Source organism: Scyliorhinus torazame, chromosome 14, assembly GCF_047496885.1.
Source record: "Scyliorhinus torazame isolate Kashiwa2021f chromosome 14, sScyTor2.1, whole genome shotgun sequence".
In the NCBI taxonomy this organism is placed as follows: domain Eukaryota; kingdom Metazoa; phylum Chordata; class Chondrichthyes; order Carcharhiniformes; family Scyliorhinidae; genus Scyliorhinus; species Scyliorhinus torazame.
This window is the reverse complement of record NC_092720.1, coordinates 105,539,464-105,562,347: the sequence shown is the minus strand read 5'-3', so window position 1 is coordinate 105,562,347 and position 22,884 is coordinate 105,539,464. Positions and strand designations below refer to the sequence as shown.

Sequence of the window (22,884 nt, the reverse complement as noted above, 5' to 3'; positions counted from 1 at the left end):
CGGGTAATTATAGGCCAGTGAGCTTGACGTCAGTGATAGTGAAATTGTTGGAAAAGATTCTCAGAGATAGGGGGCGAGATTCTCCAACCCCCCGGCTGGGTCGGAGAATCGCCGGGGGCTCGCGTGAATCCTGCCCCCGCTGGTTGCCGAATTCTCCGGCACCGGATATTCGGTGGGGGTGGGAATCGCGCCACGCCGGTCGGCGGCCCCCCCCCGGCAATTCTCCGGCCCGCGATGGGCCGAAGTCCCGCTGCTGGAATGCCTGTCCTGCCGGCGAGAATCAAACCACCTCTCTTACCGGCGGGACCTGGCGGCGCGGGCGGGCTCCGGGGTCCTGGGGGGGGGGGGGGGGCGATCTGGCCCCGGGGGGTACCCCCACAGTGGCCTGGCTCGCGATTGGGGCCCACCGATCCGTGGGCGGGCCTGTGCCGTGGGGGCACTCTTTTCCCTCCGCCTCGCCAACATCCTCCGAGATGGCCTCCGCGTAAGAGACACCCACCCCTGCGCATGCGCAGGGATGACGTCAGCAGCCGCTGGCACTCCCGCGCATGCGCGGACTTCCGCCCCCCAGCGAAGTCCTTTCTGCCCCGGCTGCCGTGGCGCCAAAGGCCTTTCCCGCCGGCTGCCGGCGCGCCAACTACTCCGGCGCGGGCCTAGCCCCTCAAGGTGAGGGCTTGGCTCCTAAAGGTGCGGAGAAATCCGTGCCTTTGGGGCAGCCCGACGCCGGAGTGGTTCCCGCCACTACACCCCGCCGGGACCCCCCACCCCACCGGGTAGGGGAGAATCCTGCCCAGGATCTATGCACATTTGGAAGTGAATGTTCTTATTAGTGACAGACAGCATGGTTTTGTACGAGGGAGGTCATGTCTCACTAATTTGATTGAATTTTTTGAGAAGATGACAAAAATGACTGACGAGGGAAGGGTTGTGGATGTTGTCTAAATGGACTTCCGTAAAGCATTTGATAAAGTCCCTCATGGCAGTCTGGTGCAAAAGATTAGATCACATGGAGTCAGTGGTGAACTAGCTGGAGGGATCCAGAACTGGCTTGGCCAGAGAAGACAAAGGGTAGCAGTGGGAGGGTCTTTTTCCAAATGGAGGTCTGTAACTAGTGGTGTTCTGCAGGGATCAGTTCTGGGACCTCTGCTCTTTGTAATATATATAAATGACTTGGACGAAAACATAGTTGGTCTGATTAGCAAGTTTGCGGATGATACTAAATTGCAGGAGTTGCGGATAGTAATGAAGATTGTGAGAGAATACAACAGGATATAGATAGGCTGCAAAATTGGGCAGAGAAATGGCAGACGGAATTTAACCCGGACAAATGCGAGGTGATGCATTTTGGTCGATCCAATTCAGGTGACATCTATAAAATAAATAGCAGAACCATCAAGAGCATCGAGGCACAGAGAGATATGGGTGTGCAGGTCCACAGATCCTTAAAAGTGGCAGCACAGGTGGAAATGGTGGGAAAGAAACCATATGGCATGCTTGCCTTCATAGCACAGGGTATCGAGTATAAAAGCTCGAAAGTTATGTTACAATTATATAGAACGTTGGTTAGGCCACATTTGGAATACTGTGTCCAATTCTGGTCACCGCACTACCAGAAGGACATGGTGGCTTTGGAGAGAGTACAGAAAAGATTTACCAGCATATTGCCTGGTTTGGAGGGTATTAGCTGTGAGGAGAGATTGAATAAACTGGGATTGTTCTCCCTAGAGAGACAGAGGCTGAGGAACGACCTGATGGAAGTTCATAAAATTATTAGGAGTATAGATATGATGAACAGTTGGAGGCTTTTTCCCAGGGCGGAAATTACAATTACAAGGGGGCACAAGTTCAAAGTGAGGGGGGAAAGGTCCAGCGGAGATGTGCAGGAGAAGTTTTTTTACAGAGGGTGGTGGTGGCCTGGAATGAACTGCCAAGTGAGGTGGTTGAGGCAGATACGTTAGCGACCTTTAAGACTTATCTGGATAGGCACCTGAACCGACGGTGTATAGATGGAGACAGACGGTTGGTCTAGATAGGGCACGTGATTGGCGCAGGCTTGGAGGGCTGAAGGGCCTGTTCCTGTGCTATATTGTTCTTTGTTCTATGACTAAATAATGTGGATATTTAGACTGACCACCACACTGATGCCAGAGTGGACGCAGGAGGCTGTGACAGACCAGAACCCTGACACTTAGAGGAGTGGAGAAGCACTGGCTGATGTTGAGTCCAGGCTGACAGCAAGCTCGAGGATAAATCATTAAGGCAGGAAATGCATGAAGATATGGCAGAGATACCAAAGATGGGGCACTCTGGGAATGGAGGAGTCCATCCAGGTCATGAGTGCTGCAATCGGGGCGGCATGGTGCCGCAGTGGTTAGCACTGCTGCCTCACAGCGCCGAGGACCCAGGTTAGATCCCGGCTCCGTTTGGAGTTTGCACATTCTCTCCGTGTCTGCGTGGGTCTCACACCCACAACCCAAAGATGTGCAGGGTAGGTGGATTGGCCATGCTAAATTGCCCCTTAATTGCTCCCTCTTGTGTCTTCTTCCATCAAGAGACTGGCAACTCACCTTGAGAGCCATATACAGCAACCCCTCAGTAACTGCCAGAGATGAAGCTGAACTGCATACTATTGCCTTGTCACTCAGCTCAAGCAACTAGTGTCACAGCAAGAGAGGATAAGATACCTGGACTCTCTGCCAGAGAGCAGGGGGTACAAGTGAACCTCATGAAGGCAAATGGGCAGCAACTGTCAAGCTTCTGAGGTTTCCTCTCGGGCAAGCTGAAGCTGTCAGCCTGCCATCCATGCCCCTTCCAGTGACACCGGTGTCTCAGGGAGATGAAGTAGCAGAGGAGACACCTGTCACTGAGCATGGTTCTCTCGCTATGCAGAGACCCTGAAAGTCTCCAGTAACCAAAGGATGCCTGCCAAGATCATCACAGGCAAAAGAGAAAGTGGTTCAACAGGCTTGCCTCTGTTGCTAGCTATGTCGCAACATGTGGAAAAGATTGAAGATAACCTGGAACACACATTGATCAACATAGGGAGAAATTGCTATTAGATGTGATGTGTTCCAGACAATTTCCATTTTTTGAACAAAACTGCTTTGAGCCTGAGTGAAGTTTATGTGGCTGTGTTGGATTCATAATATGGCTTTCTCATTTATTGAAAGACAGTGGGCTGGATTCTCCGATTCTGGGGCTAAGCCCCCACGCCGGCGTTGGAACGTTGGCGTTTTACACCAGAAAAAATGGCGTAAAACGGTCACCGATTCCCCACTTTACTGGGGGCTAGCATGCCGGCTCTAGCTCCTGATATGACCCGGAGAATTGCTGGGTCCTTGGCCGTACATGCGCATGGCAGCAGCCTGTATTGGCCACGCCGTGCTACATGGCAGAAGCCGCTAGTGGACCAAGTCCGCGAAATAGTGCCCCCCCCTTTGGCCGGCTCACGCACCCAGGACCACCCCCCACAGTGACCCCAGCCCCTGCCAAAGACCGCCTGTCCGCGGATCGGCCCTCCCCCGACTGTGGTGCCGCTGGACTGAGTCCGCAGCCACCACCCCATTTTCCCGACAGATGAGACCACATACGACCGACACCGTCGGGAACTCGGCCAGTCGGAGGCGGAGCATCAGGGCGTGGGCCTCAGGCAATGTCCTGAGGCCGTCAATACATGGCGCAGCATACTCTGCGAGTACGTCGCTTTGGAGGGGCCGGATCATTGCGAAAGTGGCGCCGCCCCCGCTTTGGTCGGGAACTGTGATTCTCCGGCCAATCGCCGAACGTGACTTTGGTGTCGGCGACCGGAGAATCCAGCCCAATGTTATTCCAGCTGATTTGTCTTGAAAAGGTTGTAATGGAGCCATAGCACAAGGTTTGAGATAGAATTCCTGCAGTGCAGAAGGAGGCCCATCGAGCCTGCACCGCCCCTCTAAAAGAGCAACCTACGAAGGCCCACTGCCCTGCCATATCCCCATAATCCCATGACCCCACCTAACCTGCACATCTTTGGACACTAAGGGGAAATTTCAGCGTGGCCAATCCACCTAACCTGCACAGCTTTGGACTGTGGGACGAAGCCAGAGCAAACCCGGAGGAAACCCATACAGACACAGAGAGAACATGCAAACTCCACACCGTCAGTCAAGGCTGGAATTGAACCCTAATCGCTGGCACTGTGAGGCAGCAGTGCAAACCAATGTGCCACAGGCTACCCTATTGATGGTGAAATCAATCACAGTGAAATTGGTATTATTCAGGAATTGGTTTACAGAGACACAAGTGCCTTTAAAAAATGTTTTACATTTGCTGGTCTGGATCCAAATCTGCCGTCGTCCTCCCCGCCCCCCCCTCCCACCCCAACCACCCCTCGTATGCTTAGGCATGTGCCACGTAGGTGCTATACTGGCAAATGTGCCTGTACTACATGCTTAAATGCCAAGATATGGACTGGGTTCAGAAACAGGTGCATTGCAAAGGAAAAAGATGATTTTTCCTCAGATGAATACCACAAGGTCAGGACATGAATTTGTAGCCTAGATTTCCAGCTTGGTACAGCATTAACTATTTGCAGTTTGATGCTAACCCTCATGTGGGCCTATTATTAAACAGGATTTTCTGAAATTATAAGTAAGTACATTGATGTGCTACTTACCACACTTTTGAAATTAAACGAATGATCAAATGGGCGAATGGGCAAAGGGATATCCAAAAGAGGGCATTTCTCTGGGGTTTCAGTCTCGCATTGCAAACATGTCAGCGAATTAATCACGTTACTCTGGTAGATCTGGAAAAAAAGATTACATATGAATCTTGACCTTTTCCATGTTTTTTTCTCCCCTCTACACTCCATCCTTCACATTTCCTCAATGGCTAAAGAAACAAAGAAACATTTATTTTGTTATTTCCATTCTTCCTTTTCCTTTGTATCTTTTAGGTGATGATGCATATAGATTGGGGGACTCAAATTAGTCACTGTACAATAGAGGAGGAATTTCTGAGTGTACACCGCATAGTTTTCTGGACCAATACATTGAGGAACCAACAAGAGAACAGGCTATCTTGGCCTGGGTGTTGTGCAACGAGAAAGAATTAGTTGGCAATCTAGTTGTGAGAGAACCCTTGGAAATGAGTGACCATAATATGATAGTACTCTATCAAGATGGATAATGAGGTAGTTGACTCTGAGACCAGGGTCCTGGATCTCAATAAAGGCAATTATGATGGTACGAGGCATGAGTTGACTATGATGGACAGGGAAATATTACTGAAAGAAAGGACAATGGACACGCAATGGCAGGCATTCAAGGAACAAATAGGTGAACTCTAAAAGTTGTTTAATTCCTATTTGGTGCAAGAGTAGAAAGGGAACTGTGGCCAAACCATGACTTACAAGGGAAATTAGAGATAGTATTAGATTCAAAGATGCGCATCCAAATTAGCAAGGAAAATAAATAGATGAGAGGATTGGGAACAATTTAAAATCCAGCAAAGGATTGATTAAAAAGGGGAAAATGCAATGTGAAAGTAAGCTAGCGGGGAACATAAAAACTGACTGTAAAAGTTGCTATAGATATGTAAAGCGGAAAAGATTAATAAAAACTAATGTAGATCCCTTAAAGTCAGAAACAAGGGAATTCATAATGGGGAACAAAGAAGAAATGGCCGAGAAACTAAATTTGTACTTTGTTTCTGTCTTCAAAAGGAAGACATGAATAATATATCAGAGGTTCTGAGAAACACAATTTTTCGTGAGGAGCTGAAGGAAATTAGTATTAGTAGAGAAATGGTTTTGGGGAAATTAACTGGATTGAATGTGGATATGATTGGAGAGCAACTAATATAACCCCGCTATTCAAAAAGGGAGGTAAAGAAAAAACAGGGAGCTAAGTCCCGAATGACATGCTTGTTAGGTGAATTGGACACCGATCAGGTACCATAGTGAGGCGACTAGGGGATTTTCACAGTAATTTCATTGCAGTGTTAATCTAAGCCTACTTGTGACACTAATAAAGATTATTATTATTATTACCAGTGAGCCAGGTTGGCACATTAACGCAGTGGTTAGCACTGCTGTTTCATGGCACCGATGACCCGGGTTCGATCCCAGCCCCGGGTCACTGTCCATGTGGAGTTTACACATTCTCCTCATGTCTGCGTGGGTCTCGCCCTCACAACTCAAAGATGTGCAGGATAGGTGAATTGACCATGCTAAATAGCCCCTTAATTGGAAAAAAATAATTGGGTACTCTAAATTTAAAAAAAATAGCCCAGTGAGCCTAACATCGGTAGTAGGGATGTTGTTAAGAGTCCATGACCAAGGATTTCATAGCACAGCATTTGGAAAGCAGTGGTGTGATCAGACAAAGTCATCATGGATTTACGAAGGGAAATCATGCTTGACAAATCTGCTGGAATTCTTTGAAGATGTAACTGATAAAGTTGACCAGGGAGAACTGATGGCTGTGCTTTATTTAGAGATTCAGAAGGCTTTCGACAAGTTTTCCCATAACTATGTAAAGTTAATGCGCATGGGACTGACTGCAGGTAGTGTCTTGAGATGGTTAGCAGACAGGAAACAAAAAGTTGGAATAAATGTTTTTTTCCTGATTGGCAGGCAATGACTAGCGGGGTACCGCAGGGATCTGTTCGGACCCCAACTGTTCACATTATACATTAATGATTTGGACCAGGGAACTAAATGTATTACCGCCAAGGTTTCAGCTGATATAAAGTTGGGTGGGAGGATAAGCTGTGAGGAGGATGCAGAGACGCTTCAGTGGGATTTGGACAGGCCGAGTGGGTGGGCATATGCATGGCAGATGCAGTATAATGTGGATAAATGTGAGGATATCTGCTTTGGTAGCAAAAATAGGAAGGTGGATTATTATTTGAATAGGTGTAAACTGATTGGGATGGATTCTCAGGAGACCTTGGTGTCCTTGTGCATCAGTCGCTAAAAGAAGCGCGCAGGAACATGGTAAATAAGGCAAATGGTAGTTTGCCTTCAAAGTAAGAGGATTTGAGTATAGGAATAGAGATGTTTTCCTGCAATTGTACAGGGCATTGGTCAGGCCACACCTGAAGTACTATGTGCCATTTTGGCGTCTGTTATTACTGACACAAGACTCACGGGGGGGCTGATTAGGTTCGCCGTAAGTCTCGAGAAGTACGAAGTTCCCCTCTGAGAGGCGGAGCTCCCTCATCATAAGACCAGAAGACATAGGAGCAGAATTAGGCCACTAGGCTCATCGAGTCTGCTCCGCCATTCAATCATGGCTGATATTTTTCCCATCCCCATTCTCCTGCCTTCTCCCCATAACCCCTGATCCCCTTATTAATCATGACCCTATCTATCTCTGTCTTAAAGACACTCAGTGATTTGACCTCCATAGCCTTCTGTGGCAAAGTGTTCCACAGATTCACCACCCTCTGGCTGAAGAAATTCCTCTTCATCTCTGTTTTAAAGGATCGTCCCTTTAATCTGAGATTGTATCCTCTGGTTCTAGTTTTTCATACAAGCGGAAACATCCTCTCCACGTCCACTCTATCCAGGCCTCGCAGTATCTTGTACGTTTCAATAAGATCCCCTCTCATCCTTCTAAACACTAACGAGTACAGACCCAGAGTCCTCAACCATTCCTCATACGGCAAGTTCTTCATTCCAGAAATCATTCTTGTGAACATCCTCTGGACCATTTCCAAGGTCAGCACATCCTTCTTCAGATACAGGGCCGGAAACTGCTCACCATACTCCAAATGGGGTCTGACCAGAGCCTTATACAGCCTCAGAAGTACATCCCTGGTCTTGTATTCTAGCCTTCTTGACATGAATTCTAACATTGCATTTGCTTTCCTAACTGCCAACTGAACCTGCACGTTAACCTGAAGAGAACCGTGAACAAGTCTCTTTGTGCTTCTGATTTCCTAAGCATTTCCCCATTTAGAAACTAGTCTATGCCTCCATTCCTCCTTCCAAAGTGCATAACCTCACAATTTTCCACATTGTATTTCATCTGCCACTTCATTGCCCACTCTCCTAGCCTGTCCAAATCCTTCTGCAGCCCCCCCCCCCCCCCCCGCCCCCACTGCTTCCTCAATACTATCTGTCCCTCTACAGATCTTTGTATCATCTGCAAACTTAGCAACAGTGCCTTCAGTACCTTCTTCCAGATCATTAATGTATATTGTGAAAAATTGTGGTCCCAGCACAGACCCCTGAGGTACACCACTAGTCACCGGCTGCCAGCCTGAAAGAGATCCCTTTAACCCCACTCTCTCCTTCTGCCAATCCTTTATCCATGCAAGGTTCTTACCCTTAACACCATGGGCTCTTAACTTATTTAACAGCCTCCTATACGGCACCTTGTCAACGGCCTTCTGGAAATCTAAATAAATCACATCTACTGGTTCTCATTTGTCTAACTCCTTTTTACCTCCTCAAAGAACTCTAACAGATTTGTCAGACATGACCTCCCTTTGACAAAGTCTTGCTGACTCAGTCCTATTTTATCATGCACTTCCAAGTACTCCATAATCTCATCTTTAATAATGGATTCTAAAACCTTACCAATGGCCAAAGTCAGGCTAACCGGCCTATAATTTCCCGTCTTCTGTCTCCCTCCTTTCTTAAACAGTGGTGTTACATTAGCCACTTTCCAGTCCTCTGGTACCTTTCCTGCCTCCAGTGATTCCTGAAAGATCACAACCAATGCCTCCACAATCTCCTCAGCTATCTCTTTAAAACCCTGGGTGTAGTCCATCCGGTCCAGGTGTTTTATCCACCTTCAGACCTTTCAATTTTCCCAGAACCGTCTCCTTCGTGATGGCCACTGCACTCACCTCTGCCCCCTGATTCTCCTGGAGCTCTGGCATCCCACTGGTGTCTTCCACCATGATGACTGATGCAAAGTAACTATTCAGTTCCTCTGCCATTTCTTTGTTTCCTATTATTACTTCTCCAGTCACATTTTCCAGTGATCCAATGTCTATTTTTGCCTCTCTCTTACCTTTTATATATTGAAAAAAACTCTTCCTATCTCCTATAATATTACTAGCTGGCTTGCACTCATATTTAATCTTCTCTCCCCTTATTGTTTTTTTAGTTGTCCTCTGCTCGCTTTTAAACAATTCCCAATCGTCTGGCTTCCCACTAACCCTTGCCACTTTGTATGCTTTTTCTTTTGGTTTTATGCTGTCCTTGACTTCCCTCGTCAACCATGGGTGCCTTGTTCTCCCCTTAGCATGTTTCCTCCTCCTTGGGATGAATTTTTGTTGTGCCTCCTGAATAACCCCCCAAAACTCCTGCCATTACTGTTCCACTGTCTTCCCTGCTAGGCTCCCTTTCCAATCAACTGTGGCCAGCTCCTCCCTCATGCCTTTGTAGTTACCCTTATTTAATTGTAATACTGATACATCTGATTCCAGCTTCTCCTACTCAAACTGGAAGCTGAATTGTAACATATTGTGGTCACTGCTCACTTAGGGTTCCTTCACCTTACGTTCCCTAATCAAATCTGCCTCATTGCATATCACCAAATCCAGAATTACCTGTTCCCTAGTAGGCTCTGTCACAAGCTGCTCCAAAAAACCATCTCTTAGACATTCTACAAATTCCTTTTCAGGGATCCACTACCAACCTGATTTTCCCAGTCTACCTGCATATTGAAGTCCCCTATGATTATTGTGATATTGCCTTTTTTACATGCTTTCTCTATCTCCTGATTTATTTTCTGCCCCACATCCTGACTACTGCTCGTGGGCCTGTCCATAACTCCCATCAGGGTCTTTTTACATTTGCGATTCCTCAACTCTACCCACAGAGATTCTATGCCTTCTGATCCAATATCACTCCTTGCTATCGATTTAACTTCATTCCTTACCAACAATGCGACCCCGCCCCCTTTGCCCATCTGCCTGTCGTTTCGATAGGGCACAAATCCTTATATATTTAGATCCCAGCCCTGATCCCCTTGTAGCCATGTCTCTGTGATGCCCACATCGTCTCAGTCAATTTCATTTACCTTGTTCCGTATACTGCACACATTAAGGTACAACACCCTCAATCCTGCACTGACCACCTCCCTTCTTACACTTGTCACCTTTTTAGCTCTGCCTGAGGATGATGTTGTTCTCTTATTTTTGTTCTCTATTTCCCCTTCAGTTATGACATCTTCTAAGCTAATGCTCTGATTCCCACCCCCCTGCCATACTAGTTTAAATCCTCCCGAGTGACTCTAGCAAACCTCCCAGCTACGATATTGGTGGCCCTCGAGTTTAGATGCAACCTGCCCTTCTTATACAAGTCCCACCTGCCCCGCAAGAGATCCCAATGATCCAGAAATCTGAAACCTTCCCTCATACGCCACCAGTTTAGCCACGTGTTTAGCTGCACTCTCCTCCTATTTCGAGCCTCACTGGCAGGTGGCACAGAGAGTAATCCTGAGATTACAACTCTAGGGAGAGCAAACCAGGACATAAAAACCACAGCCCGAATGTGGGATGGGCCCTGGTAGTCCTTTCTGGGATCAGTTTTTGTTTTACTGTAAATAAATCTTTCATTCCTTACACTTCCTGTACGGCGCCTTCCATGAACTCAACAGTGTTTTTATCTGCGGAAGGATGTTCTTGCTATGGAGCCGGGCACTGGCCGGGAGCGGGTGGTAGTGGGGAACAGGCCATGTGGTCTGGGTGACCCTCCACAGGAATGGGCAGTGCCCAGGCACGGACCGTCATTGCCGTGGCATGCAAGGTGGCCAGCATGCTGCACAGCACACTGACCACCCATCTTGGTCCCTGATTCTACAGAGTGACACAGAGTGCTCTCATCCCTGCGCCCCCTTGCCCCAGACCTCCCCCACCCCTGCATCCCACCCCACCTCCACCCTCCACCCCCACATCCCAGTCTCCAACCTCCGCCATTATCCACCCCCCCCCCCCCACTCGGCCGCCACTCGGCGGTGGGGCACCAGGTGGCCCACCCAGGGCAACGCCCAAAATAGCCCCTATGGGATGCCGTATGGGTGCCATGGAGCTTACCCCTGGCAAGGGCACTGCCAGCCAATGGTACCCCTGGCAGCAGGGAAGTGCGCCAGGGCCAGAGGCCCCCATGGTTCTGGCCACCAACGGGACCCGGGATGTGCAGAGGAGGAAGGGGTGGGAACATGCGGGGGCAGAGCCCGCAGTGCCAACCGGAGGCACCATGTTGCCTGTTGGATCTGGTCGGGCACGGGGTACACACCATGCTAACATGTTGGCCTTTCATCACTTGCAGACAACAGCCTGTTGGACGGCTGGCTCTCCACCCTGGGCGGCTGCCTCCTATTCCTCTGCAGCACGCTCCGCTGCTGCAAACTCTGCTGCTGCAGCTTCCTCCTCCTCGAGTAGTTCCAACTCGCACAGACGCAGGTTATCCCCCAGGGCTGCTGCGACTAGCAGGAAGGCCACCATTGCTGGTTGTATTGCAATATCCATTGTCGGCAAGAGGTGAAAGGCTGACATGTTAGCATGGTGTGTACCCCCATGCACAACCAGGTCCAATAGGCTACATGGTGCCCCCGCTTGGCACTGCGGACCCTGCTCCTGCATGACCCCCCATCCCCCTTCTGGCCTCTGGTCCCTGCTGCTAGGGTTGGTGTTGGCTGGCGCTGTCCATGCCAACATTTCACTCTGCTGTCCCTGTCCGACACCCTCGTAGGGGCTACTGTGGGCATTGCCCTTGGGTGGGCTGCGTGATGCCATGCTGGCGGGTGTTAAAAGTACAAGTGGACCGTGCCGTCGGGAATTCAACCCATTGGAGGTGGAGAATACCGGTCGGGCCCGCTAATGATATGCCAACGGTGTTTATTGTAATTGTGTCCTAGAACGTATTGATGCCACTGTCGAGGCACCGGAGAATTGCGATTTGGCGTGAAAACGGCACCTGCCGCGACTTCGTGGTTGGAACCGATTCTACGCCCAATCGCGTTTTGCGATTCCGGCATCAGACGGCGGAGAATCCTACCAAAGATGTGGGGCAGAATTCTCCCCACCCGTGCCGGGTGGGAGAATCGCCCGGGCGCCACGCGAGTCCCGCCACGCCGTCCCGACGCCCGCACGCGATTCTACCACCCCCCCCAAAACCGGCGTGGCGCGCATCACGGCTGGCCGCTTGGAGAATCGTCGCTTGCCGTTGGTAATGGGCTAGCGGCGATTCTCCGACACGGATGGACCGAGCGGCCTGCCCAACACGACAGGTACCCGCCGGCGCCATCCACACCTGGTCACTGCCGGTGGGAACAGTGCGGGAACGCTGGGGCGACGGCCAGCGGGGGGACGAGGGGGGCTTCCTGCACTGGGGGGGGGGGCTCAAAAGGGGTCCGGCCCGCGATCAGTGCCCACCGATCGGCGGGCCGGCCTCTCTGAAGGAGGACCTCCTTTCCTCCGCTGCCTCGCAAGATCAATCCGCCAACTTCTTGCGGGGCGGCCGCAGGGAGGACGGCAACCGCGCATGCGTGGATGACGTCATTTACGCGGCGCCGGTCACGTCATTTATGCGGCCCCGCATTTACGTGGCTCCAAGGCCCGGTGCACGTAAATGACGCGGCGCTGCTCCTAGCCCCCCGGGGGCGGGAGAATAAGGGGCTAGGAACGGCCTCTGATGCCGGAGTGAAACACTCCAGTTTTCACTCTGGCGTCGGGACTTAGTCTCCCAATGGGAGAATTGCACCCGTGGCCATTTTCAATCAATCCAGATAACACTTGTAGATGAGATAAAGAACCTCGAGGACGGTCAGGATCAAATCCTGCTTAGATCAACTTTATTAACATGTAAGAATTGATTTTAAAATCTCTGCTTGGTTATAGGCTCACCTGCAATATATTGAAGGACCCATTACTTTCTTTGTCAACTTCATTCAGTATCCGTCTGAAATATTCTTCTATATCCTTTTGTTCGAATACTTTAAAATAATCCAGAAGTAATCTTTAGAGTTCTATTCAATTAGTTTAAACTTGGAATAAAAGCTATATTTATTGTTAAAAATTCAGGAAACAATCAGTGGTATTGCAAAACATAGTGGCTGCATAGAGAATGACATTTGGAGTATTAAAATATCAACACCGGATACATCTCAGAGATTAACAGTTGCATTAATTAATTAATTATAAGTGTGGAAATAAAAGAAATAATTAAAATCACTTTATAATTTAAAAAATCTATCACCCACTCTGAGGTGCGAAATAATACAATTTCTGACAAGCAGGTTCTCATTAATAAGAAAGCTAGGATACGACAAATTAGCGTGCATTGCCTCAGTCCTTAATTCGCCAATATATGATACAGGAAAATTTACTCTCCATTAAATGATGACATGTATCATTTTTTCAGTTATACAATGGGTGCGATTTAACTGTAAAAAAATCTACGTCCGGTTTTGAACGTGTTTAGCGGGGTGTTTCTTGGCAACTGCAGTGCCAAGTAATGCCCTGCTATTTAACGGGACTTTGACATTTTTTTGCCCTGGGGAGTTTCTCTCTGCCAAGGCCACACTTAAGAGTCATTTCCTGCTGGCGAGCAAAGAAGGAAAAGCTCCTCGCAGATCGAGGCACCATTTTGTCTGGCAGCCCCGATTTTTCCCCTCCCTTTTCAGCCACCCCTCCCGCCTAACCTCGAATGGCCCCTGGGAACACCCTCTCGCCCCATTCCACCTGGTAAGGCCCCTCAGACCTGATCCCTGGCAGTGACAAGCTGGTACCTGGGCACCCTGGCAGTGCCCAAGTCAGTCTGGCAGTGGCCAAGCTGGCAGTGCAGGAGTGCCACATTGTCCTGTCTCCAACCACCCTGGGGTCTCTAACGGCCTGGGAGACCACTCCCTAGGTGCCATCACGACTGGTCCACATTTGCGGAAACCAGGACTAAATGGCACCCTGGTGAGATCTCCCAGGTGCAGCCGTTAGGTCCCGGGCGTCGGGAGAATCCTGTAAATGAATATTTAAATGAGTATAACTGCTAGTTGGTAAAGTCATTTTATGGAAATAAAATTTACAGCATTACATCAAAAAACAAAGATTACTCAGAGACTAACAAAATTACCAGTTTCCAGCAACGAACATCAGACAGCAGCAAAATGTGCAAAACATTATGCTCTCCCTGAGGCGAGTTCTGAGGCAGCAGGGGGGCGAGGGGCTGGGAGGGAGTGGGGGGGGGGGGGGGGGGGGGGGGCGGTTGCGGGACTGTAGTGTATAAGTGAATGGACAGGATTCCGCCCAAACCAAGATGCAAATTCAAGTTTGGCAGGCAGGGCCTCAGGCAAGACCCCTACCGATTCACCTATTAAGGCACTTAAGTGGCTACTAAAGGGCTTTATCCAGCCCAGTCTCAATTTTTAGCCCCCCCCCCCCCGCACCCCCCGCCCCCCGCCCAGGACATACCTTGTACTTACCTTTTCAAAAGTCCCAGGATTTAATCTCAAACAGAGCGCTGCAGTACCGCTTCTGGTCACTGCAGTGCTCTGCCTGGCCGAGTTGAAGAGCTGTTCGCTGATCTCAAGTGAGCATTAAATGGCAGTGGCATTTAAAGAGATGGTGACTGCGCATTAAGCACTGACTCTCAGGATGGCGAGCTCCAATTGCTTGCCATCCTTAAAATTCTACCCATGAATACCATTATGTCACTTTGACAACATGGATGAATTATGATAAGCCTAACTGTCGAACTGTGGAGTGAGAAGGTTTCGACAAACGTTCGAGTGCAAACCAGAGGTCAGGAGAAGTGAAGATTTATGGTGCAACTAACCTATGTGACCAATGAAACAAAATTAAAATCTATGGTCATTTTCAAATGTGAAACCCAGCCGAAAATCAAGTTCCCCGTGGTTATTTTTTGCATTGCCGTGACTGTGGCTGGATGGATGAGAATGCAGTGAAGTTGTGGATCAATACTGCATAGAAGAGCCATCCCAGTGACTTATGCATAGGACACAGCTTATTAGTGTGGAAGATCACTGCGCGGAGTCTGCACGTATCCCCATGTTGGCGTGGATTTCCTCCAGGTGCTCCGGTTTCCTCCCATAGTCCAAAGAAATGCAGGTTATGTGGATTGGCCATAATAAATTGCCCTTAGTGTCCAAAAAGGTTAGGTGGGGTTATTGGGTTACGGGGATAGGATGGAGGTATGGGCTTAGGTAGGGTGCTCTTTCCAAAGGTCGGTGCAGGCTCTATGGGCCGAATGGCCTCCTTCTGCACTGTAAATTCTATGATTCTATGATCACAAATTACCTCCAAAGAAATAACAGCTAAATTGTTATTTTTTGCAGTTGTGTGGATGTGTGATGTGGATGTATATTAAATTACAGTTGTGTGGATGTGTGTCTCAACAAGGCATTCATGCTGAATGGACTAGGTAGATGGTTGATGGAGAAAATAATCTTTTTAAAAAGTGAAAATTGCCCCACTTGATGTTTTGTCTGGTTTGGTTATCAAATTATGGGATGCTATTAATGCACAAACTAATCATCAGAACATTCAAAAATGCAGAATATTCCAAAGAAATGCATGGACAGAAAGATGATTTGTAATAGAGGAATTATTCTGAAACTGAAAATGCCAAATCTGATCCAGAGTGGGATCCATAGCCAAAGTGATTCAGAATTAAATTGATGAACTATTTACATTGATGACAAAGACAATAAACATGCTTCATTGATGATTTTAAGAACATATTTGGGGCAGTTCTCTGCCCGCATTGTGCCTGGTGCACATCCCACTATTCCCAGGGAATAGCAGGAGAGCCCCCAAAAAGGGTTCACAAAGGGCCCCCAAGCAGAGCGCCTCTCACTTTGAGATCTGGGCACCTTTGATCTCCGAAGAGCCAGCCTAGCCAGCGGCTTTAGGTTCTGCGCATCTCTTTCCTGTGTTATTGAAAATATGGAAAGATGTGTCATTTGAAACATGGAAGTCTGGCAATATCTGGTCTGAGAGAAACATGAGAGGATACAGGGAAATATCCCACAAAGGGTTAACAGCAGCTGCCAGGGAAGGATTGTAAAATGCAGATATCCTTGGTCAAGCAGGCTTAGCAAACAAGACAAACAGGATTTTGAATGAAGCCAAAAACAATGGCTCACACCTTCATTGAAAGTAACTATCTTAGTAAGGATCTGGAAAAGAATGGATGAGGTTCAGTTGAATTTGGTGATAATTCTAAGTGTGAAATTTTGCTAATACCAGGTTTATCAGTCTGCGAGAAACATAATTCAAAGCCAAAATCAAAGTCTAAATTATGAGCTGAGGACACAATTGGAAAATAAAACTATAGAAATGACAGGAATTAAAAGTAACACCTCTTGAAGTCAAAGCATTTTGAACATCACAAAGGAAACAATGTAATCAGATCTATGAGGTGAAGTAATGTCAAAATCAATATTTAGTTGGATTAAAAGGTTTAGATCAAAGGTACTTTTTACAATCAAAGAAAATAAGAGTTACTTTACAATAACGTCATAAAAACTTAATTGTTATAAAGCGAATATAAACCGAGAGACCAGAGCAGGAACTACCAGAACGAGAACCAGAACTCAGAGAGAGAGAGAGAGAGAGGGGAGAAGCAGAGACGGATTACAGTCAGCTCGGTCATGGGGAAGAGACAGGGCAAAGCAGCCGAGCTAAAATAGCTAATACATCTAAGGAAGACTAGAATTTAAAAAGTAGGCAGAGTCAGCTCAGAGATAGCTCTCACAGCTCTGTACATGGGAAAGATAGGACGCAGCAACTGAGCTCATCAGCGAATACATCTAAAGAAGACCAGATTTTAAAAAGAAGATTTATTGTCAAGTTGGGCCTGAAAGTCCCTTCAACCATCCAGAAGGATCCAGAAGCAAGATCTTTTTACTTTTCTGTAAAGACAGTGATTGCATCTTTTAAAAAGAGAAAAAAATATATAATAATAAAATAACTTAGAGGTTTTAACCTGAAAGAGTGGTTATTAGTCTACTTTACTTACTTAGCAATGCGGGACCCAGGATCGATGCTACTAAGTGGTAAGTAGATGAAATCTTCGGTGAAGGTATGGGTTATACCAGGGGATAACTTGAAAACATAGCTTGACCTGAATAGCACCCACTGAAGCTTGCATCGGAGTCGGGGAGTGAGAATCCCTGATCACCATTTAGAATGTCGCCCTTTCTGGTACAGGGGGAATTCTAAGAATAGTGGTGAGTTTTCAAAAAACACCTGGCAGGAATCTCCCCAAGGTAAAAAATAATGGGTATGTGTGAGAGGATTGCGATCTGGATCTCACCGACCCACCCAGTGGGAATCTCACCACTTTTCTCACAAGGGTCAACACTTCGAATTGTTTTGGAACAATTGTGCCCATTGATTGTATTTAGAGGTAGGCTTGTAGAATTAGTTAATTTAATAAAATGTGTCACATTGATTTGATTTGAATTACCAATATTATGTATTTTTTGACATTTCAAAGTGGCAACCAAAACACCAAACCCAGCAGTTCATTTTATTTTTGGCGTATAATCAAATGCCATTTTGGGAAGTCATATTCGAGCCATGATCTAAGGTAAATCTTCTGATAAAATGTCAGAGAAAGGAACTTCAAATGAACATTTCACATGATTTCAAAGACAGTGGGCCAGATTCTCCATCCCTCCGCACCCGTTTTCTGGTGCAGCGGATCCTCCTTCCCGGCAGCCAGCCAATGGGGTTTCCCATTGTGAGAACTCGCATGCCGTCGGGAAATCCGTGTCCATGAGTACGCTGCCGGAGAAGTGGAGGATCCTGCCGACGGAGAATCCAGCTGAGTAACTGAACAGTAACATTGATGTAGAACATTTAGAATGCTTTTGATGAACTACTGGCAAATATGTGACATTTTAAAAGATATACTATTGTTCATGATATATAGCCTGATATATATAGGCTTTTGCTGCATGTTGTTACTTACCATCTTTCTCACTCATGCCCAGGTTCCTTGTAATCCCACATGTTTGTGCTGTCCTTTTTGCAGCTAACTCTGTAAACAGTGCATCAAGATGGTAGCAAATGCTGGTTTTCTTATCAAACGTTTCAGGTGGATTTTTCACAAATCTAATGGGAGGATTATTTGTTTAATAATGTTAAACATTTCCAGTAGAGTATGACTTTTACATAATGCATTACTTGCTTTTAGTATATATTAAAATCTAAAACATTTTACACTTCAAAGTCATTAGAATACATGTGACTGAGATATACTTGGAAGCTCATTATTATTATATTAACTGTACAGACCTGCTGATAGTTTCCTTCACTTCAGGAGTCATGTAGAGAGTTTGAAGCAATGTATTCAGGTAGCAAGTGGCTCCTTGGTTTTTTAATCCGGAAAAACCTAATTATAAATAAAAACTTCAATAACACTGATCACTAATGTAGAAAAAGTAGGGTTTCTTGACAGACAATGAACAAATGAATGCTTGTTTCCATGTATATGTGTATAACCCAGATTTCCTGGGCGGGATTCTCTGACCGCGGGCCGGATCGAAGAATCGCCGTTGCGGGGGGCGGGGGGGGGGGATTCACGCGTCGCCAATTCTCCAGTCACCGGAGAATCCGCGGTCGGCGCAGCGCCAGTCAGGTGCCACTTTACGCCCCCCCCCGTCCCCCCCCCCGGCGATTCTCCACGTGGGATGGGCTGAGTGGTCGCCGAGATAGGCCGAGTCCCGTCAGCGCCATTCACATGTGGTCCTACTCGGCGGGACCTCGGCGAACATCCTGCGGGGGTCGGCCAGGTAGGAAGGAGAGTGGGGGTCCGACCCCACGGGGCCTCCACTGTGGCCTGGCCCGTGATCGGGGCCGACCGATCAGCGGGACGGCTTCTCCTGACGGGGGCCTCTTTTACTCCACGTCGGGCCCCTGTAGCTTTCCACCATGTTGCATCGGGGCCAGCGCAGAGAAGGCAACTAGAGCGCATGCTGGCCAAAATGCGCATGCGCAAACCCGCGCCGCCCGTTTGACGCCGGTATCGGTAGCTGGAGCTGCGTGAGTCACTCCTGTGCTGTGCTGGCCCCCTGTAGGGCACAGGATCGCTGATCCTGGGGGCCTCTTGACGCCGTCATAAAATGCGACGGCGTTTACGACGGCGTCAACACTTAGCCTCAGGATCAGAGAATCCCGCCCTCTATCTCTGTGGAATTCTGTTGCATTTTTCACACTAATTTAGAAAAAGTTGAATACATGTTACACAGAACAAATGTTTTACTGTGGCAATTATAAATAAATATTAATGAGAAACTTATGTTTATAATAATAATCTTTATTGGTGTCACAAGTAGGCTTACATTGACACTGCAATGAAGTTACTGTGAAAAGCCCTAGTCGCCACACTATGGAGCCTGTTTGGGTACACAGAGGAGAATTCGGAATATCCAATTCACCTAACAAGCACGTCTATCGGGACTTGTGGGAGGAAACCAGAGCACCCGGAAGAAACACACACAGACACAGGGAGAACATGCAGACTCTACACAGACAGAGACTCAAGCCAGGACTCGAACCCGGTCCCTGGCACTGTGAAGCAACAGTGCTAACCACTGTGCTACCATGCCGCCCATGTCACAATGTTAGACATGTCACAAGGTTGGATACTGTGAAATCAAGCTGAAGAGTTCAAATATTTTCCTATCTTTTGTTGTCAATCCCAACACCAATGCTAATCGGGAATACCAATCAGGGATAGCATAAGTAAATAATTTTTATTTATTCATTTTCGGGATGTTGGCTTCGCTGCCTAGGCCAGTAGTTATTGCCCATCCCTAATTACCTGTGAGAAGGTGGTGGTGAACTGCCATCATGAACCGCTACAGTCCATGTGGTTTAGGTATGCCCAAAGGCAGTTCGGGAGGGAGTCCCAGAACAGTGACCCAGTCACAATGAAGGAATCAATATATTTCTAAGTCAGGATGGTGAATGGCTTGGAGGGGAACTGCCAGGTGGTGGTGTTCCCTTGTGTATGCTACCCTGATACATCTACATGGTAATGGTTGTCCATTTAGAAGGTACTATGTAAGGAGCCTTGGTGAGTTCCTGCAGTGCATCTTGTTGATGATACACACTGCTGCCACTGTTCATAGATGGTGAAGGGGTGCCAATCAAGTGGGCTTCTTTGAATGGTGTCAACAGTCTTGAGTGTTGTTGAGCTACACTCACCCAGGCAAGTGGGCACTATTCCATCACACTCCTGACCTATGCCTTTTAGATGGTGGATAGGCTTTAGGGAATCAGGAGGTGAGTTACTTGCCGCAGGATTCCTAACCTTTGACTTGCTCTTGTAATCACAGTATTTACATGGATAGTCCAGTTCAGTTTTTGGTCAATGGTAACCCCTGGCACTTGTGTGGTCCGAATGTTACTTGCCATTTGTCAGTCCAAGCCTGGATATTGTCCAAATCTTGCTGAAGTTGGACATGGACTATATCAATGTCTGACCAGTCGTGAATGGTGCTGAACACTGAGCAGTCATCAGTGAACTTCCCCACTCTCGACCTTACAATAGAAGGAATACCATTGATGAGCAGTTGCAGATGGCTGGGCCTATGACACTACCCTGAGGAATTCCTGCAGTGATATCCTGTGTCTGAGATGATTGACCTTCAACCATCACAACCATCTTCCTTCATGCGAGGTACGATTACAACCAGTACAGATTTTTCACCCTGATTCCCTTTGACTCCACATTTGCTAGGGCTCCTTGATCCCTTACTCAGTCAAATGCTGACATGAGCTGGGATTCTCCGATATCGCGGCCAAGTTCTGACGCTGGCGTCAAAAGCGGCGCGAGAGACTCCAGCGTCGAGCCGAGCAAAAGTGCGCATATTCTGTGCCATGGAAGGGGCTAGCACGGGTGTCACGGGAAGCGCGACGGCACAGCTCGGAATGGCGTCACAGATGCACACGGCGCAATTGATGCCACGTCGCTGTTAACGAGACGCCACCCGCACAAACACAGGCCAACGTGGGAAGATGGCCCCATCCCCGCGCAGTGCCAAGGTTCCAGGACCGTGACATGGAGATGCTCCTGGATGCCGTGGAGCAAAGGAGGGAGGCCCTGTACCCTGGACACAGCCGCAGGTCGCTGCCAACACCACCCGGCGCCAGTGGAGGTAGGTGGAAGAAGCTGTCAGCACCGTGGGCATAACACCCAGGACAGGCAGCCAGTGCCACAAGGTCAATGACCTAGTCAGGGCAGCCAGGGTGAGTCCCCCCACTGTGCCCATGGCACCAACCCCCAACCCCCGCCACACACGGCTACGGCACATGTATGAACAATCTGTCATTAAACTCACTTTTACACGTACGGAAGCTGCCTCTGTGCTCTGTCCGATGCGTGCGGGGGTGTGGTGGGAAGTGAGCGGCAGTATGTGTGAGGGGTGATACGAGGGTCGAGCTCAGGTGAGTGTGGCATGCGCCACCACCCCCCCCCCCCCCAGGTCGCCCTTGCCACCCCGCCCCCAGGTAGACGACGGGTCCATACACACCAGTGTCCAGGACGCATGCAGGGACCACCCAGGTGGAGGGTGTTACTGTGGCTAATGGTCAGACATTGTCGAACGATGTAGAGCCTGGAGCTCATCGCAGAGCAGGTTGTCATCATCCTCCATGCCATGCAATAGACCCGCTTCCACTGGCGACCGTGTGAGCCCTGCTCGTTGTGCCGCAGGTGGATGTGCAATGGAGGGGTGGTGTGCATGCGGGTGATTGGTGGCGGGCGGGGTGAGTGTGGTGGGCGGGGTGAGGGTGTTGGGTTGGTGCCGTACTGCGCCGTCCGTGCCCAACCTCAGCGAACCCCCCCCTACTCTGTGAACCGTGCGGCTATCAACTTGTCCCATGCCAGCTGACCCAGCTGGTACCGTTGGGCAGTCTCCCATCCCTGCCAGCCCGTATGTCTCGTACATTGCCCGCCCCCCTCCCTCTACATCCTCCTCATCTGGGGAGGCATGACCTTCGTCGTCATCCTCCCTTTCCTCCTCCCCCTCCTCTGCCTGCAGCACATCGCCCCTCTGCTGGATTATATTGTGCAGGACGCAGCAGACCACAACGATGCGGCCGACCCTCTCACACGGGTACTGGAGCGCCCCTCCACAGTGGTCCAGGCACCTGAAGCGCATCATCAGCAGCCCAAAGCACCTTTCGACCAGACCCCTGGTCGCTGCATGGGCATCATTGTAGCGGGTCTCCGCGTCAGTCTGTGGCCTCCTTATAGGCGTCATCAGCCACGACCGCAACGGGTAACCCCTGTCGCCCAGCAACCAGTCTCGCAGCCGTGGTGGGGGCGGGGGGGGGTGGCGTCCCTCGAACATGGCGGGGAGGGGATGAACTATTGTGCCAATAGGAACGTGTCATGTACAGTGCCCGGGTACCGGACGCAGATGTGCAGGATCTTCATCCGGCGGTCACAGACCACCTGCACATTCATGGAATAGGCCCCCTTCCTATTCATGAACACCGCCCTGTTATCCGATGATGGGCGCATGGCGACGTGCACCCCATCGATCGCCCCCTGGAGCATGGGTATCCTGGCGGCGGCAGCGATGCCTGTTGCCCGGACATCCTGGTCGGCGGTGGTCCACAGGCAACTGAATGTAGCACTCCGCGATGTCGAACAGGGCGTCGGTCACTGCACGGATGCACCTGTGCACCGATGCCTGGAAAATGCCGGAGAAGTCCCCACTCGGCGACTGGAACAATCACATGGCGTAGACGTTCAGGGCGACCATCACCTTGATGGCCACTGGGAGAGAATGTCCGCTCCCAGTCCCATGCGGTGCCAGGTGTGCCATCAGGTGGCAGATATGGGCGATGGTTTCCTGGCTCATCCGGAGTCTCCTCCTGCATGCCTTGTCCGAGAGGTCATGGAAG

The 22,884-nt window shown here is 48.9% G+C and overlaps 1 protein-coding gene across 1 annotated transcript in view; it reads right to left on the bottom strand.

Annotated features, from left to right (window-relative positions):
• Window positions 1-22,884, bottom strand: part of LOC140389933 (ubiquitin carboxyl-terminal hydrolase 7-like) — a 124,602-nt gene that overhangs the window by 78,072 nt on the left and 23,646 nt on the right. Inside the window, exons 3-6 of the mRNA XM_072474590.1 lie at window positions 18,262-18,358; window positions 17,936-18,078; window positions 12,850-12,938; window positions 4,655-4,786 (exon numbers count right to left, since the gene is read on the bottom strand). Coding sequence (XP_072330691.1) covers window positions 4,655-4,786; window positions 12,850-12,938; window positions 17,936-18,078; window positions 18,262-18,358 — 461 coding nt within the window. The remainder of the gene's footprint in view (window positions 1-4,654; window positions 4,787-12,849; window positions 12,939-17,935; window positions 18,079-18,261; window positions 18,359-22,884) is intronic.